This window comes from Beta vulgaris, chromosome 8, assembly GCF_026745355.1.
Source record: "Beta vulgaris subsp. vulgaris cultivar EL10 chromosome 8, EL10.2, whole genome shotgun sequence".
Lineage (NCBI taxonomy): Eukaryota > Viridiplantae > Streptophyta > Magnoliopsida > Caryophyllales > Amaranthaceae > Beta > Beta vulgaris.
The window spans coordinates 60,150,206-60,174,461 of NC_079209.1; the positions used below are offsets into that span (position 1 = coordinate 60,150,206).

Below are 24,256 nucleotides of genomic sequence, written 5' to 3' on the forward strand. Positions count from 1 at the left end.
ATTGACGAGTAATAACATATATATTACCCCTAACGTACCCCTCAAAATTTAAATGAAGTAATAGTTATTAAAATTCGTCCTTTAAAAAATAATTATTATTTAATTATCTCTTATGATAAATAATTTAACAAAAAAATTTTACTCCGGTGATGATAATGAATCAATCAATTGATAACATTTATATCTTTCATTGTTATTAGTAACGAAAACGTGTTATATATCTCTAGTTATTCAAAGACGAATTGCAAAATATTGTAATTATAATGATTATTATTGTTAACAAAGAGATAAGACAAAATTCATAATAAAAGCTCGATAATTTAATTCAGATATTTTGGACTTATTTTCAATTTAGTTTATTTTCTCTCTATATTTCAGTCGAGAGTTCAACTTTATTTTTTTAAGTTCAAAAGAACGGGGCGTACATTAATTGAAAACTTAGAAGTGAATAGAACCTAGTTACTTTTAGTTCCATTTGAGCTATTGATAGGCAAACATAGCTGTTTGGGGAGAAGATGCTGCTATGTGATTCGAATCTTGACCTTCATCCCTAATTTTTAGTTAAAACATATTCTTGCCATCAATCATCCTCAATGTTTTTCCTCGAATTAATAATTGAATAATTCTCATATTCCTTAATGCGGTTGCTTCCAGCATACGTTTGTCACCTTTCTGCACTACTAGTTCATTTTACTCCATGCTTTATTTTATTTTTTTGGGTACAACATGCAAGGCCATAGCCCATAATACTACTACTCCCTCCGTTTTATAATATAGTGTCTACTTCATTTTTGGTGTGTCAAACTTTAAAATTTTTGACGGAATATTTTCATTTGTATATATAAAAAAAACATATTCATGTGGGATATTGTTAGATTCGTCTCAATGTGTAGTTTCATAATATCAAATTTTTATATTTTTTATTTATTCATAATTGAAGATATTAAAGGTCAAAGTTTAGTGCCTACTTCATTTTTGGTGTGTCAAACTTTAAAATTTTTGACGGAATATTCTCATATGTATATATAAAAAAACATATTCATGTGGGATCTTGTTAGATTCGTCTCAATGTGTAGTTTCATAATATCAAATTTTTATATTTTTTATTTATTCATAATTGAAGATATTAAAGGTCAAAGTTACGTCTTGGAGACCATGTAAAAAAGAAACAAACATTATATTATGGGACAAAATGAGTATTAGGAAACTTATCACAATTCATAAGGGAAACTATACTACCTTAAACCCCGTTTGATAAAAAGTCACAAATAGTGGAAATGATTATATATTATAGTGTATATTTGTTCGGAAAATCCAATGTCATTACCTGTGATAATTCTACTCCATTTCAAGATATCTATTTTCTTATTAAAATCTCATTAATATCTATTACCGCTTAGGATTTAGGAAGATGGTATTGAATGGTAATGGAAATTTATAAAGGAATATCCATTACCATTATCTTGGAATATTAAAATATCTTTGTGGTCAATCAAGCAATACAAAACTTGTAGCTTGAATATAAATGATCCTTTCCTAGGCGAATTGAGCAAGGAAGACTAGAAGACTGCCAACTGATCGTAAAGTGTGATGTAACGTAATGAAAGTCCACCCAACTAATAAGGACACTTTATGGTCATACTATATACTCAACCTATCTATTATTAAGCAAATCCAACCAAGGATGTCTTGGCCTAGTGGTTAAGATTGAGGTGCTGTGAACAATAGATCATAGGTTCGAATCCCCCCCTCCCCTCATTTGTACTTTATACCGCCTTCGTGGCTCATATGAATCAAAAAAAAAAATTAAGCAAATCCAATCTTAACAACTCAAATCATAATCAATATATAGAACATGTTGTCCCTATCTTATTTCCAGTTTAGTTGCAATTAATTCAATTCATCAGTTCAGTTTATTTCAATTCAGTTCCTAATTTATTTCTCTGATAATTTATTATTATTTAACAACTTAAAATTATTATTTAATACTCTTTATTATTCTATTTAATAACTCATTATTATTCTATTTACTCCCTCCGTTTCCTAAAGATCTTCCCTCTTTCTGTTTAGGTGCGTTTCCAAAAGATCTTCCCTCTTTTACTTTATTCCTTATTTGGAATTTTTTTCCCTTTTTACCCTCTCATATCCCTATCATATGGTCCACCATTACATTATTAATTCAATTTTACTCCCTTTTTCTCTCCTACTTTAACCCCTTTTTATTTGTTTATTTATCTTAACCCTTTTCTCTCTCCTACCTTACCCACCCCACACCCACACAAGTGGATCCCCCTTGGTATCTGTAGGAACAGTAACAAGGAAAAATCTTTAGGAAACGGAGGGAGTAATAACTTATTATTATAAATTTTATTATTAATTAAAGTAAATAATATTTTTATTATTATAATTATTATTATATATTAACATATTATATTATTGAAAACTATTATTATCATCAATAAATGTTTATTATATTATATTATATTACATTATGTTATGTTATGTTATATTATATTATATTATATTATATTATATTATATTATATTATATTATATTATATTATATTATATTATATTATATTATATTATATTATATTATATAATTATATTATATTATATTATATTATATTATTAATTATATTATATTATATTATATTATATTATATTATATTAATTATATATATATATATATTATATTATATTATATATTATATATTATATTATATTATATTATTATATATATTATATTATATTATATATATTATATTATATTATATTATATTATATTATATTATATTATATTATATTATATTATATTATATTATATTATATTATATTATATTAATGATAGCTAAATTATTATCATTACTATTAATTATAATTTAATTCGGTTCAATTCAGTTCAGTTAAGTTGCACTCAATTTAGTGTGTAATTCAGTTTAATTGTTTTATGACGAAGATAACAAACCCTTAATATTATGTAGTTGTCACCCAACTAATCAACTAAACCACAAATTCAAAGGACATAATTGTAGTTACAGTATACTTCCTCCGTTTCTAAATAAGTGCAACATTTGCATAGTGTTTACTATTCACAGTTTAGACTTTAATTAACTTTGGTGATTTACATTTTAGGAAAAACATAGTCATGCGGGATCTTGTTAGATTCATCTAAATGTGAATTTTTTTAATATCAACTTTTTATAATTTTTACTTATTGATAATTAAAAATATTAATGGTTAAAATAATGCATTGGCAAATGTGAAAACAAGAAATGTTGCACTTATTTAGAAACAGAGGAAGTATTAAAGTATAACATTGGTACTACTATGGTTGAATGGTTCTCCTTATACTTATAGATGTTTGAACTCTCCACCGGGCGTCTCCCACCATTTGGCTTCTCCATATATCAAGAAGTAAATAGAGGAGTAAAAATTACAAAGAAGGGGAGGGAAAATTTGAACCTACGACATGTTTAGGACACCTCAATTTTAACAACTAGGCCAAGACAGTTTTGGTAATAAGGGCATGTTCTCTTCGGTATAAAACAGCTGAACTGAACTGATCTGAACTGAATTGAACTGAACTGAAATGAATAGTGATATGTGAGAGTAAAAGTATTGTCAAGAGCTGAACTGAACTGGTCTGAACTGAACTGATCTGAACTGAACTGATCTGAACTGAAAATAAGCTGGGGAGAACAGGCCCTAAATTTTATTGTTTTTAGTATATAGTAATAAGGATATATTCTAGAGTATCTCAATAGTAGCCTTTCTTGACATTCTCGATTTACAATTCCTACTTAAATAAAATTAACTATAATTAGGAAACAAAGGACAATCACATGTACTAGATAGAGAGGTAAATATAACAGTTGTCCAGCAACAGAAACAAAAATTATTAAAAAAGACGGTCTAATTTTGATATAAAAGTAGACCTAGTCACTAAATGTATTAGACTAGTCATCGAAAGAAATTAACTTAGTTACTACTGGTCTTACATGCACGCAATGCGTGCGATAATGTGTGAAGTAGGAAATAAAATTAATTAGGTAGAAAAATCGCCTTTACATTTTGTTTCCTTCAAAAACTGATGTTTACTTTAAATGTCCTACTTTCCCACCTTTTTTCGTTCAAATGAAACAGTTAATTGTCTCTTTATTTTTTTTCTTTTATTCCATTTTCTATTTTTTGGTGTCCCCCTTGTGTTACCTTATATAATAGAGATTAAGCTAATTTCGTTTTAATATTGGGCTTATTATTGTCTAATTTTAATTTAAAAATAGGCGGTCTCTTATAAACCCCGAAATTCACTTTTGATGAGTTTTGAGAATAAAACAACACAAGTTCGAAAATGGTCCCATGATAAAGCACATGAAAATTTACATGAAAAGAAACTCAAGTGAATGATAATAGTGGACAAAAATAATACTTAGAAGGATCCAGCTGTCTATAGTCATTCTCTCAAGAAACTGAGGAATGGAATATGCTAATTGCTAAGAACAATTGGTCATTGGTAAGGTATGTGCTGTCATATGTTAATATGCTGTTTTTATATTTTGATCTGTTTATAGATACTATATGCTGCAGTTGCTTTCAAAGCATGCTTATCTTAACTCAAATAATTGTTGGTTTTTTGGGTAGCTTTCTAAGTTTTATCTTAACTTATAACCTTAAAAAGTTGAGGAGTTCAAAATTGAAATTAGTGGTCAACGGTGAAGTCCACATGTGTTCATATCAATTGTTCTTTTTCTTCATCATGATAGGAAAAAAAAGCAAATATTAAATACTACTCCCGTCCTTAATTGTTATACATACACTGATTAACAAAGATTTATACTTTAATTATCAAAAAACAAACAAATAAAGATCTATACCTTTAATTGTATCATTGTTCATCTTTTTGATAAGATACTAGGGATCAATTGTTGGGGAAACGTTTTGGTGCTATAGGAGAGGAAATGTTCGATATCTTGAACATTTAGTTGGTTTAATTTATGCTATGTTGGTTTAATTCGTGCTATGTCAAGGTGATATGGCTTATAGATTTGTTGAAAAGAAACGCAAGCTTAATGAAGGAGCGCTCGCTCCGAGTTGAGATTTCAATGAAACAAAGAACAGAAGCTTGTTGCCACTGTGGAGCGCACAAACTTCACTTGAGCAATGGCTCGGGTTTTGAAGTGTTGTATTTCAGTTTTTGCAGTTATCATTATTCTGTCGATGTAACTACATAAATGACATATTTTATCATCTCTAATTCTCTATATATACGAGACTTCTCTTGTTATGAACAAATTTTCTTTGCATGTTGATTGGAGAATCAAAGATTTCAAAGTCAAGTTGTCATCAAAGCAAATTTTATAATACACTCGTTCCCACTTCCCTTTAAATGGTACAATGAGTGTGAACATCATTGTTTCTTCTTTGTATCTTGAAGATGAACTCCATAAACACATGCTCAAGATTAGGATCAGAATATTACTTTGATTTTACTTTTAGAAAAGTGATATCACACCTAAAAGATTGTTTAATCGTTGACGTTATTATTATTTACCTTTATTTTCTTTGTAATTTCTTTAACAAGAGGAAAGAACGATTATTTTTAATTGTTTTTTTGGTAAGTGATTATTTTTAGTTGTTGATCCAAACAGATTCGCCTTTTTAATTATAAAAAGGATTTACTTTTAAAGAAAAAAGTACTATATAAACCCTTATATGATCTCAAAATTCAATTAGTCATTCCTTAATGAGCCAATGGTACATACTTGTTGTGTCTTGTTGTTGGGTTCAAAAGTGTCAAAGTTCAACTTTTAATTAGACAGCAAAATTGGCGTCATAACTGATAACTAAAAAAAACAGCTAGTTGGAAAACAATGCAATTATTTGAAACTTAGAAGAGTAGCACCTTATAAATGCACTAATGCTTATTCTGCTTGTCTTCCATTAACCAATAATGGCAATCATAGCATTGCAAGTGCCAACCAAGCACGTGAAAAGGCATGAAATGCATATTACATATACCTTTAATATAAAGGCAAACTTTGAGTTTGTTGTTAATGATAACTATCTTACTAAATATAGTTAAATCAGTTTGAAATTTCAACTAACTTTGTACATCCAAGGATATATTTTTCCTCATTGCTCATTCGAAATTCTCTAAGTGAGTAAGATATATACAAAAGAGAGAGCTTATAATGAGTAAATGAACAAACGATAGCCTTGAATGTACCTGTACCATGCACATGTTCACCCGCGTGTATGATGAATTTAGTCCTTTCTCCCCTTTTCAAGCCTAACAAAGAAAAATGAGAAAACTGGTTTTCCAATAGTATAATTTTCCTCTCAACCAGATATAACCTAATAATATCGAAATTACTACTTTCTGGGACTGCAAAAAAGGGGGGAAAAAACCAACCAAGGGACTTTGAAGATTGAAGCTGACATGTTATGAGCTACATGAAACACGTTCAGAAACAAAGAGGGACCATATTCCATATGCATAAACAACTGCAGATAATGGTACATCACAAACTCATATGGACTCTCTTTTCTGCTAACCAAGTGTGTGCTTATCTAGCTATCTCAATTCTCATGGACCTACTGCATATACAGGATTTACAATTTTACATTTACATTGCAGTAATTTAAGGCTATCAAAGCCAAGAATAATTTACGGCTCAAGCACAACGTTTCTCATAAACTAGGGGTGAAACGCACAAAAGAGCACTTGTTTTTGTGCCCTTTCCTGATCCGAAGATTGTGATTTAGAAACCTAGCTTATATGGAAAAGGCTACTTACGTCTTTAGCTTCGATTCCTTCAATTCTTCATTGTTAGAATGCGCATTTGTATGCTTTTTACGTTTACCCTTGTGTTTCCCTAGGCCCCTTCAGGACATGCTTGTTGAATAATTCGTGCGTGTTCACCCTTAGTCATGACTCGGTGCTAGTTCAGGCTCATCATGACATTCCTGCTATTTCAGTATTCATTGGGGGTTCTCACCAGTATTCATTGGGGGTTCTCACCTAAAAAGAAAGTATTCATTGGGGGATATGGTTTTAGTCTCTTTGTGGGGGTGATGATTATTGAAATAAGATTCACACCCTTTGCTTTAGTGTGCGTGTAATTGTCTACCAATATGGACAATGACATTGAGTCATCTCTTGGTTTTAAGCTTCCCAACCTCTAATTCAACGTTTTCGCAAAGTCCCATATTTGCCAACTCGCACCCGCTAGTCTTCACTCTTGTTTGCGCTCGTTGTGCGCTCACAAGCCCTGTACCTCATCAGGTTTGCACCCTTGAAACATTCGGACCATGACACTTAACTCCATTTTGGAACATTTCCTCTAAAGCATATATAAGGGAATTTAGGTTAGAGAACTACCTCATTGAAGTTTGTCTAATTCCATGAAGGTTTGCAAACAAAAGCATGTCAGTTCAACAATAAACTTACCCTGACTTTAGGCAGCGACTTCACACAGAAACTCCTGTACAGAGGGTCGAAGTATCAAACAGAAAAGGGTCTGCTAGTGCTTACATCCCGATTGGACTTGAAAGTTTATAGTCCGTAAATCATATACTCGTGAGTACCCAACCCCCCAAAAAGCAAATAATTATTTGATTGCTTAGTTGGAAATGAAAATGAAACGGAAGACATAAAATTTGCTCATGCCACCCTCCGGAAAAAAAAAAAAAAATCAAAATTGAGTTTTCCCAAGCGTGTGCCTGACACATGAAAACGAGGCGCATGCAGCATGCCTGGTCCTCGGTGTACCTAAAGCTACATAAAGCATACTCCCAGGCTTATACAAGAAATTGTGGAAACTGGAAGGCTAATCGAGTATTAGGTATAAAATTTCCAAGGGCTTGCCATACAGTGGCAATGTAAGCAAAAGGTTGAGCCTACTACTCAAAGGATCCATAAACTCTGTCTAGAGTGTCAAAGATAGTTACACTGCAGTATGGTGCGAGCTAATCAGCGAGCTTTGTGTGGTATTTCTTGTAAGTCAAAACAAGTTAAAAAAAAGACAGAAGTAGAGTTTTTTCAATCAACCACACATGGAAAACCTAGTTTTCATGCTAAAGTGGCCAACAAGTGAAATTACCTTTCATGAAATAGCATCTCGAAGCAAGCCTGGCTCAACTCTACTAGAACTGTTGTGGAGAACTAAGGATCTGAGCTAACGAGAACAAAAGGATGGATTCAAACCTGCACAAGCCAGCCCACTCGCCAAAAAAGCATTTCTGCAAGAATCAATTACCTAAAAGCATTATAATGATACAACTAATAAGAAATTCGTAAACAGGAAAAAAGATCTTATCATGTCACATTTGACAATGCATCCTTTCTTGAGAGATACAGATTCAGATTCAGATTCAGATTCAGCCATGAACATCTTTTCAATTTATACAGTCATTTAACCATACACAGTTATATCTTACTTTTCTTTATTCTGAACCAGCAACAAATAACACAACAGACCAGCAAAGCTCATACATCAAGACTGCACTGTGTATTTGTTCAACACCCTCTACATAATGAATCGCCTCTAATTAAACATAGGCATGTTCCTTTTATATTAGCAAGAAAAATCTTTTGCACTAATACCATCTTCTTCTACCAAACACTACAAACTCATCTTGTAAAAATTAGCTGCATATCTAATTGCAGAAATTAGTTCAATTCAGAAACAATAAAAAATTAATCAGCTCTAAAATCCAAATAATTAACAAACCAGAAAAAAAAGTCAGAAAAACTGGAGGTTCAGAAACAACGTCAAAGTATTCTGATGCATATGATGAACAAATTAGAAAAATCTGATCAAAGTATCAAGCGGTATACATTATGATTATCAATAATAAATCCCAGCGATTATCTTCACATACAAAAATCATAGAAATCAGAGCAAGCAAAAAACTCCTGGAATAACTTTTGAAACAAACAGCACCATGGAAGAGTGAGAGTTTATACCTGATCATAGTTTAAGCTTATGAAACCAGCATTGTCAGTCATATTTCAAATCCACCATTCTTCAAGCTTAATATGAAATCCACAATTCTCTAAGCAACGATAGGAACAGAAGCAAAGACAGGAGCGGGAGAAGATCAAACACATGTAAAACCTATCTTGAAATCTAAGTATCAGGCCTTTGATTTGTTGCTCGGAAGTTAAGAGACAGAGAAAGCAAGAGAAGATCAAATGAAGCCAAAACCTAATTCAATTCCCACAATTCAATCTTTCTGGAAAAAAAAAGAAAGAAGAAGAATCCACAGTGTATACTTTGCAAAATTCTTTCTGAAGAAAAAGATGAAGATACAATTGATTTCCACGGATAAAAAGGGGGTCTCCGAGAGCACAAGCAATGGTGAGAGAGAGCAGAGAAACAAATAGCAAGGTGAGGATGGGACTTTGGAACGCAGGCTGGGAATACTTAACCAAATTGCATTCAGTAACATCCTTAGGTCCCTCTGGATAGAGCACACAAATTCTACTAGCTGCATACAAGTCTGACAAAAAAAGCATAAACTAATCAAAACAAAAGAAATATAGCTTAGTACCTTAAACCCTTGTGTATAAAGGCAAAAATGCAAGCGAACACTTTTCTTGAAGATTTATACCTTGCATTTGAACTTTTAGTCAAATCCTAATATATGATCAAAATCTTGCTTCAAACAGTTGCAGGTTCAGCAAGGATATTTTATGTCATTCTAGCCAATTATTCTTGGATTTTGCTGACAGCCAATCAAACCTAACTTAAAACAGCGGGATATGCTTGGAACCAGCCATATTAGAGTAATATCATGAAAGGAGGCTCGCAGATGAATCAATCTCGAGAGAGTGGTTAAGCTTTAAACTTGATTGCACAAATCCAAACTTTTATAAAAAACAAGAGCAAATCAGTTTATATAGCCTTTTGAAACTTCAGCCAAGGACATACGTTAACGCCCCTTCATCAGTGAACCTATGCTTCTCAAACGAGTACGACTGTCCCAAGAAATAGTCCAAACTCTAAAGAGATCCATGCAGATTCGAAATGCTCTGATTGATCAAACGAGTACGACTGTCCCAAGAAATAGTCCAAACTCTAAAGAGATCCACGCAGTTTCGAAATGCTTTGAGAGTGCGCTTGTCTTGAGCTCATATTAAGCCGTTACCAGGTCCTTCAAATTTGAATGATCACCTCAGAGCATTTGATTAATCTTCCGTGCTTCTGTGTATCATCTTAGCTATTGGCTTAATGACGCAAGTCGCACGCATTGAGGGGTATCCTACTATATTTAGAGTCCTCAAGCTAAAAACAAATATGGGAATTTATTTTGACGCTTGGTGCAAATTACACTTAATTAAGTGAGGACGACGATACATTATTAAACAATTAGTTCATGCAACATCTTAAGCATCAAAATTTTTATTTTAAAGAAGTTGCCATTTACCAACTCCAACTTCTCTTCATGAAATAAGAGGATTTGTTTATAAAAACCTGGCCCTTGGGGAGGCCCTGCCTATGTATGCTCTAATCAAAGCCCACTCAGTAATCAAGCCAAGTTCAAACAAGAATCCCAAGCTCCACTTGCAGCTAGGGTATTTTGTCGTCTCAAACAGGAATCCAAATACAATAAACCTCTCGTTGCATTCAAATCAAAGTAATGGAAATTAAATTTGTAGTAAAGCTTGACACTTAGTTGATCTTAAATCATTATACAGCAAATGCAAGTTGTATTCTAGCTTAATTTAACAATTCAATTCTAAGTAAACCATTGCATATGTAAAGCCCTAGTTAGAAGTGCTTGTCTGGAATAAGTTCCAAATTTAACTCCCTTGTATTTTTCAGTTTTTCTTGCTTTATAGGCACAATTTGGAGAGGAAAGTAGTAGCATTAAATTGATACATAATTTACTGTTGCCTCAGTTTCTTCTTTGCCAGATGAATCATAATAAAGTTAAACGAACACAAATTAGAACTCAGATGTGCTAAATAGACACAAAAGGCTTCTTGTCGGTTTCACTATCTTTCCCTCTTTCTTTTATTTTTTTATGGAGACCAGAAAAAGAAGAGATATATGGACATGAAGGTTCTCTAAGAGGCATGGTAATCACTTTTGTATATCATATAATTGCAGGTGAGTTATAGTACAATTGTCAGACTAATTTTGATAGAACCACAAAACTTATTAGAGCACAGGCATAAAAATAAGTTTCTTATAACCATAAAAGGAAAATTAAACAAAAAGCTAAGTAACTAATATCAGAGAACAAAATGTGGCAAGAAATGAATGCTGATATGGCTTACAGTTGGATGCCAAGTTTTCTCAGTATTAATCAAGGGCGTCTGCATCCATGTCAACTTGATGGTCACTACTTGTATAATTGTTGCCAATCAAATGGTGCAAAAGAACACCCGCTGCAACACTAACATTCAAACTCTCCACAGCCATAAAGGAGTGGAACTCTTCACTAGAGGATCGATCCTCCACTTCTGCTTCCACCTCATCCTCAGCTCTTGTCAAAGATAGATCCACAGGAATATTTCCTGGTATTTTCACTAGTTGGGTGCATGACCTCTCGACCAAAGGCCTCAAACCTGTTCCTTCACTCCCCAAAACAAGTATAGTGGGTTCTCCAGGCACAACCTCACGCAAGGGAACAGCTCTAGACGAAACCGAGCCTCCAATAACTCGCCAACCATTTTCAGAAGACGATGTTAAAAACTGCATCATATTCTTACAAGATCTCATCTCCATCAATTCAAGTGAGCCGGCACTAGCTTTGCTCACCACACCACTCAAAGGAGCTGAATTCTTTGCACATAATACCACCCCTGATGCTCCAAAAAAATAAGAAGATCTAATGATGGCTCCCAAATTCTGAGGATCAGTCACTTCATCCAGAGCTACCCAAAGAACACCTTTGTCTTGTTCATCAGAAATAGGTTCCAACTCCTTGATACTCACCATCTCTAATGAAGAAGAGTCTAGCACAAGACCTTGATGTGGGCGGTTATCGGCAATCATGTTGAGATCATGCTTGGAAATCTCTCTTATGCTTAAACCAATCTTATCTGCTATCTTCAACACCTTCTCAAAACCCTTCTTATCCTTCCTTTTCTTATTATTCTTACTCAACTCTAACCCTTCCTGAACATATAGTGTATAGAATTCTCTTCTCCCAGCAGTCAAGGCAGCCAAAACTGGTCCAACCCCATAAACCCCTTCACCAACCATCTTTGGCAGGCTCGACTCATGAGCTTCTCTATACGTCTTCTTACCCCAATTTTCTTGCCTATCCCACCTTCGCACACCAGGCTTCTCGAAACTCGCTCTATCATTCACCATTCTACCAGCCCTAGTCTTAATCATATTCCATTTAGGATTATCACTCACTTCACTATCACCATCTTCCTCAACATTATCATTCCTTTCAAAAACCGGCTTCTGCCAGTTTTCTGCCACTTCAACCGGTCTCCTCCTCCTCCGCTCATCCTGAGGTAAAGAACTACTGCTATTCTTGAGAAGCTTCTCCGCCGAAACCTCCCAAGACGATTTACTACCGGCATTCACTTTCACAACTTTCTCCCTCCTCTTGGATACCTCAGCTTTACTATCAGCTAACCAAGGCAGAGTTTTTCTCACTCTATTTCTATCCTCACCACTTCCCTCAGCAACATCATGCATATTTGAGAATGTCCTAACTTCTCTTAATTGAGACTTTGGTAAAGCAAATTCAGCCCAAAATCTAGCAAAACTAGATAAATTTTTTGTGGGTTTGAGTGAATAAACCCTTTTTTGAGCTCTATGAGAGTACCCACAAAGAGGGACAGCTAAAATAGTACATTTAGGGTTTAAGGAGGGTTTTGGATAAACCCCATTTGTGAAAAATTGCATCTTTGAAGTGTGAAGTGAATTGGGGTTTTTGGGTTGTGAAGAAACCCTCAATGCCATGGGTAAAGCTTGATTCTTTGACAAATTACAGTACATAATGGCAGTAATTTGCAACAAAAATTATTGTAATAATAAGTGTTCTTCAAGAATTTTTCACATGAAGCAAAAAAACTAAGGAGAGTAGACAAGAAAATACCTCTACTTTTAGTTGGTATTCAATGGCGTACCATCCATCCTTACTCTGCGAATTGATATATTTGCAGCTTTATTTTTTGTTTTACAAACGTAAAGCACTCTAGTTGGAAATTAGAAGCCTTATCCCTGATGACCATGTTAGCATTCTTTATAAATATAATAGGAGACTAAAGGCTAAGAAGAAAGGAAATGACGCTAAATAGTGCAAATTAGTAGATGCACATAGGGGTGATAACGAGCCTGATAAGCTTGTGAACAGTTTGGGCTCGGCTTGGTTAAAGCTATGCTCTTTGTGATTCTGCTCGAGTTCGGGCTCGGCTCGAGACTTAAACTAGTTGAGCTAAACAAAGCTCGGCTCGAGAAGCTCGTGAACAGCTCGATTATTATTTTATACTAAAAAAATATTTTATATTGAAAAATTATTTATTATACATTAAAAATTATATTAAGAGCCCATAATCGAGCCGAGCCTGAAAACGAGCTCGAGTAGCAAAAACTAATCACGAGCTCGACTCCCCCAAGCTCGTCGAACTCATGAGCCGAGTCGAGCCCATGAAAAGTTAAACGAGTTCAAGTCGTGCACAGTGCTATACGGGCTCGGCTCGTTCGATAAGTACCCCTATACGTTCGAATAGTAAGAAAGATGCGCACGATGAACATCAAGCAATAGATTATGAACATAAAGACTAATAGTACCAATGAACATATACTAACAAAGATGTACATATGTTCATTTGGCTTGTTAGCCATTTACAAGTGTTCATTTGACTTGTTATTCATGTACATTTGACTTGTTACTCATGTACATTTGACTTGTTACTCATGTACATTTGGTCTGTTAACCATATACATGTGCGCACCTTACTCACTATACGGACGTATGCACCATCTACGGATTGACAAAAAAAAGCTTTTGAAACCTGTATTATTTATCTACCTACTATGTTTGACCATTCCTTTTTTAGTTTTAGATAAAACCAACCGTTACTATATAATATATTGCTAGATTCGTGTCAATGTATATGTTCATAATATTAACTTCTTGTAATTTTGAAAAAAGCTATATACAACCCTCATAACGTAACCCTCGTCATAAAAATTTAAAAAAACATAATCCTCATTAAAATTCTCCAAGCATAGCCCGAAACAAATAACTAGTTTTAACTTTACACCTAACAATAAGTTAAAGGGATAATTTGCTATACCCAATCTAATTGTGTCACTTAGGCTGAGGAGAAGAGAAAGGGAAAGGCAATGGAGTCCGAGCATAAGAAAAGAAAGATCAACCCACCACCTCGAAGGTATCTCTCTCTTTCTGTTAATTTCAATTTGTTCGTCTGTTTTTTTTTTGGAGGACATATATGATACATGTTATGTACAGTGACAAAGATTGTAGAATATTTTGTAATATTTAGTGAGCAACATGATTTGAGAAAAAATCAAGATTGGTTCTTTTATGCTTAGTTGGTTAGCTTATGAGAATTGATTTATGGGTGTGATGAGAAAAATATAGTGCCTGTGTAAAATTAACTGATGGAATAACACAAAATAGAGGATTTTGAATGTAATTATGTCAATTTTGTTGGCTTGTGTATGAAATTTTATGGGATGTATGACTTATGAGGATATATTTTTTCTTCTCTTATATGTCATGATTTTATGTGCAGATTATTTATCTGGTTTTGATGTTGTAGTTAAGTGTTTCAACTTTCATAAAGAGACCTTAATTTTGCTTCATTGGAAAAGAGAGGAAGCTATGTCAAAGAACTTAAAAAATTTATGGAGGGCACATTTGTTTGACATGTGCCATAGTTTAGAAGTTTAGCAATTTTCTGGAAACTGGTAGAAAAGGCAACTAAACCTGCAAGATGACTTCAAAGATGCCTCTTTTAGTACTCATGGATTTGGTGATTGACTTGATGTTGTTGCTAGGATGAGCAAATTATTCTTTATCAGAGATTCTTGTTGTCTGAAAGGTTTTGCGCAAAGTTATTTAGTCTCAAGGATGGGTAGAATGTTTCGATATTGAATTTGAAAAACGTTTCTTAAAATGTTTCTCTACTGGGAAAATGGTTTTGGTATGAGTCTCTTAAGCATTGTGTTACAAGGAGCAAGTATGAGTTGTTCCAAAATGGCAGGATGCTTGGTGTGACCGTGTGAGTGCTTATACACAATGGATGCTTGTCCATGGAGATACGTCCTTGTCCTCTGATATTTCCTTGTTTAGACCTAGGATATAATCACCGCTAGCAGTGAGAAGCATTATCTCCACATCTGCATGAACAGAAGCCCTGATGCATGAAGATCTGCATCACTATGCTTTCTACTGGCACTGTCAAAGGTAAAATCAACAATTTTGGTGCCCAACACATGCTCAAGAGTAAATTTGTTTTTTGGATAGAGTAACAGACCCTTCCTTCACTAGACTATCTCTTATATGGAGATGATATGCTAGGTTCTTAACGTGGCTCTGAAAACAATCGCACCCCCACCCACTAGTAGGATTATCAATGTAATGTCCCAACGTCAGCTCAGATTTTGCATGGAAATTTTGATTAGCACTATAGTAAAATTCAACAATATGGTGTTCCTGTCCTAAGAGCTCGAACATGGGTACTAGCAACACCCTCTACAAAAGTAAATGGTAATCCAGGGGAGTGAGGAGCATTGGCATGCAAAACGGGGGGATAGAAACCATCTTTTCTTATCAAGTTGCACTTCACCACCTCGCTCAAGCAAGATGTGCTAGCCACACCATCTTTTTTCATCAAATTGCGCTTCACCACCTCTCTCAAGCAAGAAGTCCCTTCTCGCGGCTAGCACACAGACATGGCACATGTGAGGAAAGCATATAAACCACAGGTTCTAGAGAGGGGATGATGAGAACGAGTATCCACATTGTTGTTCCAACCTTCCCTGGCACCCTTTTTACATATTTACATTGGAAGTAAGGCCCTTGTTTTTCTCATTTCTTCTCTTGGCATAGTAGTAGACATTCATTAGAACATAATGAGTGATCAGTACATACCATAAGCATCACAAAGAATCGGTAAAAAACAGACTAATGCCACTAGAATACTGGTGAGAAGGAGAGGGAACCTTGGAGGAAGGGCTTCTCACCTAGGCTTTATAATCATTGCAAACATTACAGAGCTTCAAACCACCTCCTATCCTTTCTTTCGATTTTTTGGGCAAATTTGACAACACCAATATCGCTTTGATTCCAAATTTTACAGTTCTAGCCATTACTTCAGGACGCTGAAGCTTTTGCTCCCAGAGAACAGTATTTCTAGCTTTTTAAATGTGGTAGATCAGCCCAGCAACAGCTGCCTTTTATGTTTAAAATCCCAGTTCAAAATTCATTGCTTCTCTTCTTCCTGCTAATAACTGGTCAACATTGCAACAACTCCCTTCTCTGACTTCTGATCTGCAGCCATTCGAACAACTGAATGACACAGCTACTCAGCTAGCACTATAAGGGCAAGTGGAAAAGCAATTGTGTATGGGTCTCTGGATTGTTGTCACAGAGCAGACACTCTTGGTCATCACTGACCCCAATCTTATGCAACCTTTCTTTTGTGTAAGCCTCTATATAATATTCCGCTGCGAGATGTTATTGTATCTAGGCACATTGAAGCCAAATCCAGTGAGGCTGGAACTTTTGTCCTGGGACTAGCAACTATAAATTGCCCTTTCTTTGATTATGTTGGCCTTATTTTGCATTTTATTTTTAGCCAGAACTGCCAGAATACTCACAACATGAAAGTGATTAGGATCTGTCACTTCTATATTTCCAATACTTACAAACCATCATTAGGATTTGGGTAAAACAAAGGGGTTGTAACTTGTAAGATGAGATTCATGAGCTCCAAGGCTGCTGTTGAAAGAAAGTCCTGTTGCAGAATGTCAAAGGGGCTTGAGCTACACATGAAAAACAATGAAAATTACAATCAAAACACAGCTCTAATAAGAGTGCCACCCTTAAGAGTTACACATGTGAGGCTCTGCATATGAAGACCTTAACAAAGATATCAACAGCGAATGTCTTCTTGCTAATAAGACAAGTAACACGTCCTTTTATCTGAACTATAGACTACTTGATCTTTTTAAGAGGTACGAAAAATTGAAATCTTTCCTGACTTTATTGGTGACCCAAGGAACAGTATTAATTAAAAAATTTACAACATAACATGGACTTGAACCGATGTTCGCTCTAATTATCAGAGCTTGAAGTGATATTTGAAAAGCCATCGATTCAGCTGCATTAGACTCCAGGTTCTTACACTTCCGAAGGAATAGAAGGTATCCATTATAACTCAATCTGCAGTATAATATAGAGCCTTCAGATCTCCTGCTGGACGCAGTTTCTCCTTGATTGAAAAGCAAAAACTGATGACACCTGATTGCACACACAATTGTCTTTATATGGAGACATTGGTTTTAAAATGGCTTGCAGCTCCTCAAGATGGCTTAAGTCAATAGTCCTAGCTTTCCTCTGAAAGGACTTTTGGAAAGTTTATCGTGTTCCTGTTAGTTGAATGATCAAGATCCTTTCATTAACTGAGACTACCTGCATCTTCCCTTCTTACATTGCTCAAGGGAACAAATGATTTTTGTTTAGGGAAGTTCATACTTCTTGACTTGTTGTCTTTTGCATGAAAAAACTTGTGTTATAAATTGAAGCTGTATTCGTCTCTTGTCTAATTCTGCTTGATTGTGACTGCAGGGTCATTTCTTCATCCACTACAGCGAAAGAAGCATATCCTAAAGCTAATGATAGTTCAGCGGTATGTGGACCATTTGTTTGAATTTATTTTTTGACACCTATATCATTCAGGATATGACTATGAGTGAAAGCACAAATAAGATATGAACAGATCTAAGGCGCGAAAATTAAAGACCTTGTCAAACGATGCATGTGTAGAACTCCGCTCTAACAAGCATGGCACCAATGTTAGTAATCAATTCAAGCAAACTTAGTAACCTGCCCAATACATCGTGAGTTACAAGTTATAACCCTCGTCTCTCAAAAGCATTAAGAAAACTCCTAAGATTGTTTGTATTATCTCACCCGTTGGGGTCACTAAACATTATCCCAAACCCTTTTATATAGAGATTCTAAGTAGGAAATAGTTCTAACATCTAACAAGATCTAGAATCCTACTAGGAATAGGAAACTAATAACAATCAAATTGGAAATAAAACACTAGGATCCTAAATCATTTAAAATATGAAACAATTGTAGCAAACAAGTAAACTGCAAATTCGTGTTGGATGAGGAACTGCACGGACGTGCAAATATCTGCACGGACATGGACATTTCTGCATGATCATGAAGCTTTCCCATGAGTCAGCCTTAAACCCACCTTTTGTTTCCAGGCCCACTCCTGTATTTGACTTTTGGGCTTGCACACTGAACACCAGATTACAAGATAAGCTTTCTGTATTGCTATTTGAGACAACATAAATAAATTGCAGTTTCTTTTTGGTAAGCAAATTTTTTTACCATGTCTCCTTTTTGTTACTGTTACCATGTTCTGTCTGTTCTGGTACTGTACATGTAGCCTGCTGGTGCACCTGTCAGCATTCAACAAGCAAGGAGCTACGCTGTAGCACAAGCACAAGAAGAGGGCTGCACTGCAAATTTCCGGATTTTTGATTCTCCATTCGGCAACTTTCTGATTCCTGTTATACCAACTCGTGCAGAATTGTCTGGATGAAACTGTCATACTACTAATCCGATTCAAGATGCCGTATGTGCATGCTCTTAGTTTCTATCTTTATCATAATGTCTTTTTTCGCTTATGCACTAATGTCTCAGTGCTATGTTGTAGGCCTTCTTATATGGCTGATATCTTTCTATAAGAGAAAGTCTATTCACCTAACCATTCTCCATAGAACAAAGGTATATTGCCTTTTCCACCCTTATTAACTCAAACAATCGGATAAGAATTTCAATATACCTATTTGTTTTGTGAAGGACGGTTATGTGACCGGCCTCACTCTTCCAGAATGATCAACTTGCAGCTGAAAACAGAATGCACCCCATAAGATGAAAGGAGGGAAATAACCTATTCGACCCGGTACATGGGCTTATTATGGTCCATTTACAATTCTTAGAAATGAAAGCCCATGAAGCATGGGCACCTTATGGGAACTTGAAAATTTGTTTCAATCTTGATTGTAAAACACACACTAAAACAGCCAACAAAATATGATGTTTTTGGATGGGAGTTTCCTTGGATGTGGGTGTGTGAGTGATTGATGTGCTGGTAGCTTTCATTTTCTTTTCGTTACATGTGCCAAATAACATCATCAATTTGTCTTGAAAACCAAAAATCAATCAGGTTTCCCAAATATCCCTTTTGGACCACCCTCTTAGATTCCTCCTATTGCATGACAATTTGCTCAATTCATATGTCTGAGTCTTAACTGTCCCAAAGTGCAGAATTAGGTGTGGGGGTCTAATTCCAATTGTGTTGTTGCTGGAATATACTATCATTAAATGCTATGTTTACCTAAAAATTGGGAAGATGCCAAGATGATGTGAGAAATTGTGGCTATAATGTGATGCACAAGTGCTGGTTTTTCTGATCAATGAGATACTACTATTTACTTACTGAGTTTGTCTTGTAAGAGACCACCTACTTTTAAATTAAAATTAGACAATGGTAAGTCCGATATTAAAAAGGGAATTAGCGCAATAATGACTAAGTTAATTTCTTTCAGTGACTAGTTTAATCCATTTAGTAACTAGGTCTAATTTTATATTAAAATTAGACCGTCTCTTTTAATAATTTTTGTTACTCTTGTCAATGTTGTTATATTTAAGGATGGGAACTCACTAAGACGTCTTTTAAAATTGTTGTTTACGCTCTTTTGTATTTCCTCTGTTTTATAATGATTGTTAACATGAGGGGAGATACAAGAACCAAGGACAAAAGATGGATAGAGATAAATAATAAAAGGGGCTCGTGCAATGAAGAAGGATAGAGAGAATTTAGTGTTGTATTTGTTTCGAAACTTTCAAAAATGTAAGTATTGCACTTATTTTAGTACGGAGGATGTATAATTTTGAATGTTAATTGTACAATAAAAAACAATATATTTTTATGTTTGCTTTAACTCGATATGTGTCGATATAATACGAGATTTGACTTGTTGGCTAGATTTTGGCTAATTAAAATCAGAAACATGAGTGTGGAGGTATTTGAGTAGTATCACTTTAGTGTGGTTGGAAATTACTAGTCTCTTTATTATTTATAGTTAACTAAATTTACAATTTCATTCTTTTTGCTTTCGACTAGAATAATGATCATCTTTATTCATGTACATATAGTCAACTAACGACTAGAATGATGATCTTTTGCGTAACTTCAAGGTACTCGAAGTCCAGTTTAATTAGTCTTGAACTTTTAATGATGTCAAAGTGTTTTGGTCACTTGGTCAGTATATTTAGATTTGGTTGAGATTAAGGTTGGTAAAAGTTGACCCAATTTGATAATCTGACTTGAACTTAACCTAAAATTCTACTTTCCTGTCAAAAAAAAAAAAACCCTAAAATTCTAGTTTTGGGTTGAGATTTTCAACCTGAAATAAAAAATGGGTTGATCCAACTCGACCTAAAAATATAACGGGGTAGGTTCAGGTTGATTTTTTGAACCTGAGAACAACATGAACAACTTGATTTAGAAGTTGGGTCAGATTGAGGTTGGGTCAATCTGAAATGAACTCGACTTTTATAAATTTTATAACCTATTATCTGTTTTTGTACAAAAATTAGTAAAAGAGACAAAAGTAGACCTAGTCACTAAATGGATTTAACTAGCCATTGAAAGAAATTAACTTAGTCACTATTGGGCTAATTTTCTTTTTAATATTGGGTTTATCATGGCATAATTTTAATTTGAAAGTAGGCGGTATCTTACAGGACAAACTCTAATTTGTATAAGAAAAATATTCTTAACTACGCCACCACGGGCATTGTTCAATGTTTTAGAGTGAAGTACTCTCCTTACATTTTTAAATAAGTGAAATATTTTTCCCAAAAAACTCTCACATAAAAAGTAGAACCGTGTCACTTATTTCAAAGCGGAGGTTAGTATTAATTTATAATCCATCTAATTTAAATAATAGATCAATAATCATCTTTTTTAGTGTCGTGTGTTTTTCTAATTCTCTTTATTGAGAATATTGACACAAAGATGAACTCAGAAAGCAAAAGGATAAATAATGTAAATTTAGTTGTTTGGAGCAACTCAATCAAATGAGGTAATCAAACATGTTTATTCAAAACACCAGAGTTGGCATGCATCATCTCATGTCGTAATATATATGAAGCAATATAATTTGGATGGATTTCAAGAATGGAAATGTCAACTTACACAAACTTATTCTCCACATTGACTCTAATTTAGATATAACTTATGAGACTGTCTAGGCATATATGGTGGATTTTATTTTTGTCAAATTGATTAATTATATTTTAGGGTATTTTGTTGTCTTGTGATAAGTTAATTATTAAAAATTATGATTTAAATTATTAAGAAAGTGAACCATTTAACTAGAATTTCTTTCTTTTGCATAATAATTGTGTAACAAGCTAAGTTGTATTGGTTTCATAAGAGATCGTGTACTTTATGACATCTAAAGAGTACAACGGGGATGCGGTGGTTGATATTTGTGGATAATGTGAATCTTGATGAATAAATGGTGGCTAAGAGGGAATCTCTTGATGCAACGAAAAATTCGAGTTCATTTGCACCATAGCCAAGCCGCCTTTGTTGTTGATGTTGGTGTTGGTGTTGGCATTAGAGTTGTTGTTGCGGATAATGATGAAAGTCTTATAGAAGATAGAGTTGTTGTTGATGTAATGGACTTATGGACTTGTGGACTTATGGTGGTGGTGAGAAGAGGGTGATTGTTGGAGTGTGGTGTTGGTTAAGGGAATGGTATGATGTTGGCTTTTAAGATAACTTTAAATCAAGCTAAGCTAACTAATGTTCAATTATATGTTGTGTTAAACTAGGTACAACAAAAATGTTCATTTTTTGTGTAACCTTATGAATATTACAGGAGTAACTTCATTTGATCATACAAGTAACCCAATTATTCATAAAAGTAACCGCATTTACTCATACAAGTAACCTCATTAGTATTGACTTTCGTTTATAAAAGTAAACCCGATTATTCATACGAGTAACTTATCATACGAGTAACTTCACTTAACAACTCTGTTTAATCATACGAGTAATTCCAATTGTTCACTAAACTAAACTCATTTATTCATACAAGTAACCTCATTCGTTCACAAGAGTAGACTTATTTAATCATACAACGACCCTATTTAATCATAGGAGTAACCCAATGTTCACAAAAGTAACCCTCATTTATTAGTACGAGTAACCTCATTCGTTAATAATAGTAACATCACTTAATCATATAACAACCCTATTTAACCATACAAGTTGTCACTCTCACTGGTGGTTCAAACCATGCAATATTGTTGTTGGCACCAAGCAACTCTACTTCTTAATCAACTAGTAGCTAGCCTTTCAGTCGCTAAGCAACTACTACCTCCGTTCTTTTTTAGTTGCAACGTTTGACAAATTGCACTATTTATGTTCTCTTATTTGACCACATTTATTGATTTATATGTTAAACAAAATATAGTCATGTGGGGTCTTGTTTGATTCGTTTCGATGTAAGCTTTCATAATATCAAATTTTTATAATTTTTACTTACATACAATTAGAGATAAAACGATTTGAAATTGTACATTGGCAAGCGTGAAAGTCAAAACGTTGCAACTAAATAAAAACAGAGGTAGTATAACCAGTGGCCGAGCTTAACAACACTGCTTAAGAGAGGGTCTCGTGCACTTGAGCTTCTGTTCAAGGCACGGAAGCTCTTGGAGTTGTTGGGACTGTTACCTTGTTCTGTCCTACAACCTAATTCTTCAATTGCTTGCAAAAGTAACCTCATTTTTTCATACGAGTAACCTCATTCGTTCATAAGAGTAGTCTCGTTTATTTAATCATACGACGATCCTATTTAATCATATGAGTAACCCAATTGTTCACAATACTAACCTAATTTTTTCATATGAGTAACATCATTTCTTCATACGAATGACTTATTTAATCAAACGACGATCCTATTTAATCATACGAGTGTAACTTCATTTGTTCATAAGAATAACCTCATTTGATAATACGACGATCGCATTTGATCATACGAGTAATCCCAATTGTTGACAAAAGTAGCCACATTTCTTCATACGAGTAACATCACTTAATCATATGACAATCCTATTTATTTATACGAGTAATTTCATCTGGTCACAAGAGTAATGTCATTTAACCACCGACCCTATTTAATCATATGAGTAACTCCAATTGTTCACAGAAATAACGCTAGTCTGCATATGAGTGACCACATTGGTTCATAAGAGTAAACTGATTTGTATTCTCTTTTGTTATAAAAATAACCACATTATTTTTTATAGGAGCAACACCTTTATATTGTTAAGAGTAACCGCATACTCATACAAGTAACTCCATTTGTTCATAAGGGTTTGTGCACAATGGTCAATTTCAAAAGGCTATATCTCATAACACATTCAATTTCTTTGAAAAAAAATTCAAGATAGAGATGAAAAATTGGCTTTCCAAAGCTTGGTCAAAAGCTTGACCCAATGACAAACGAGTGAGATATGACCATTTGAAAATGAGTTGACGGACTAACAAAAGCGCGCGAGCGTGACCACACCTATATTTTATAGGTGTGGCTAGCAAGTATGCAAGACGCTCTACAAATCATCTAAAGTTTCCAGCTTCATCTTTTGTGATTGATTTCCTTCCGTTTCAATACTATTTTGCCTCGCTATGAATAATATAAACTACACATATTCTCTATTAGTAATAATTATTATTATCCTAATATAGTTAGGATTTCTAATACAGTCAGGATCATCCATATAAACTATTATCCATGTATTAAATTATTATAGTTGTAACACTATATATACTGATTAACATAAAACACTCCAAATTACGGACTTTCACACAAATCTAACCGTTATCAAAATCAATTTTACAAACTACTAAACCTCAATAAATATAACATCTTTAAAATCAAACTTTCACAAAATTCTTAATTCAAACATTTTTTCAAAAACTTCCA

General features: G+C 34.1%; 1 protein-coding gene across 1 annotated transcript; it reads right to left on the reverse strand.

Annotated features, from left to right (window-relative positions):
* Positions 1-11,072: 11,072 nt before the first annotated feature.
* On the reverse strand, positions 11,073-13,246 carry LOC104902305 (hypothetical protein). The gene has a single exon (XM_048634532.2). The coding sequence runs from the start codon at positions 12,971-12,973 to the stop codon at positions 11,315-11,317; it is 1,659 nt and encodes a 552-aa protein (XP_048490489.1). The 5' UTR covers positions 12,974-13,246; the 3' UTR covers positions 11,073-11,314.
* Between the last annotated feature and the right edge of the window lie 11,010 nt (positions 13,247-24,256).

Bases quoted from the DNA above. Each gene is read 5' to 3' on its own strand.
- LOC104902305 (XM_048634532.2), bottom strand. From the start codon at position 12,973: ATGTACTGTAATTTGTCAAAGAATCAAGCTTTACCCATGGCATTGAGG.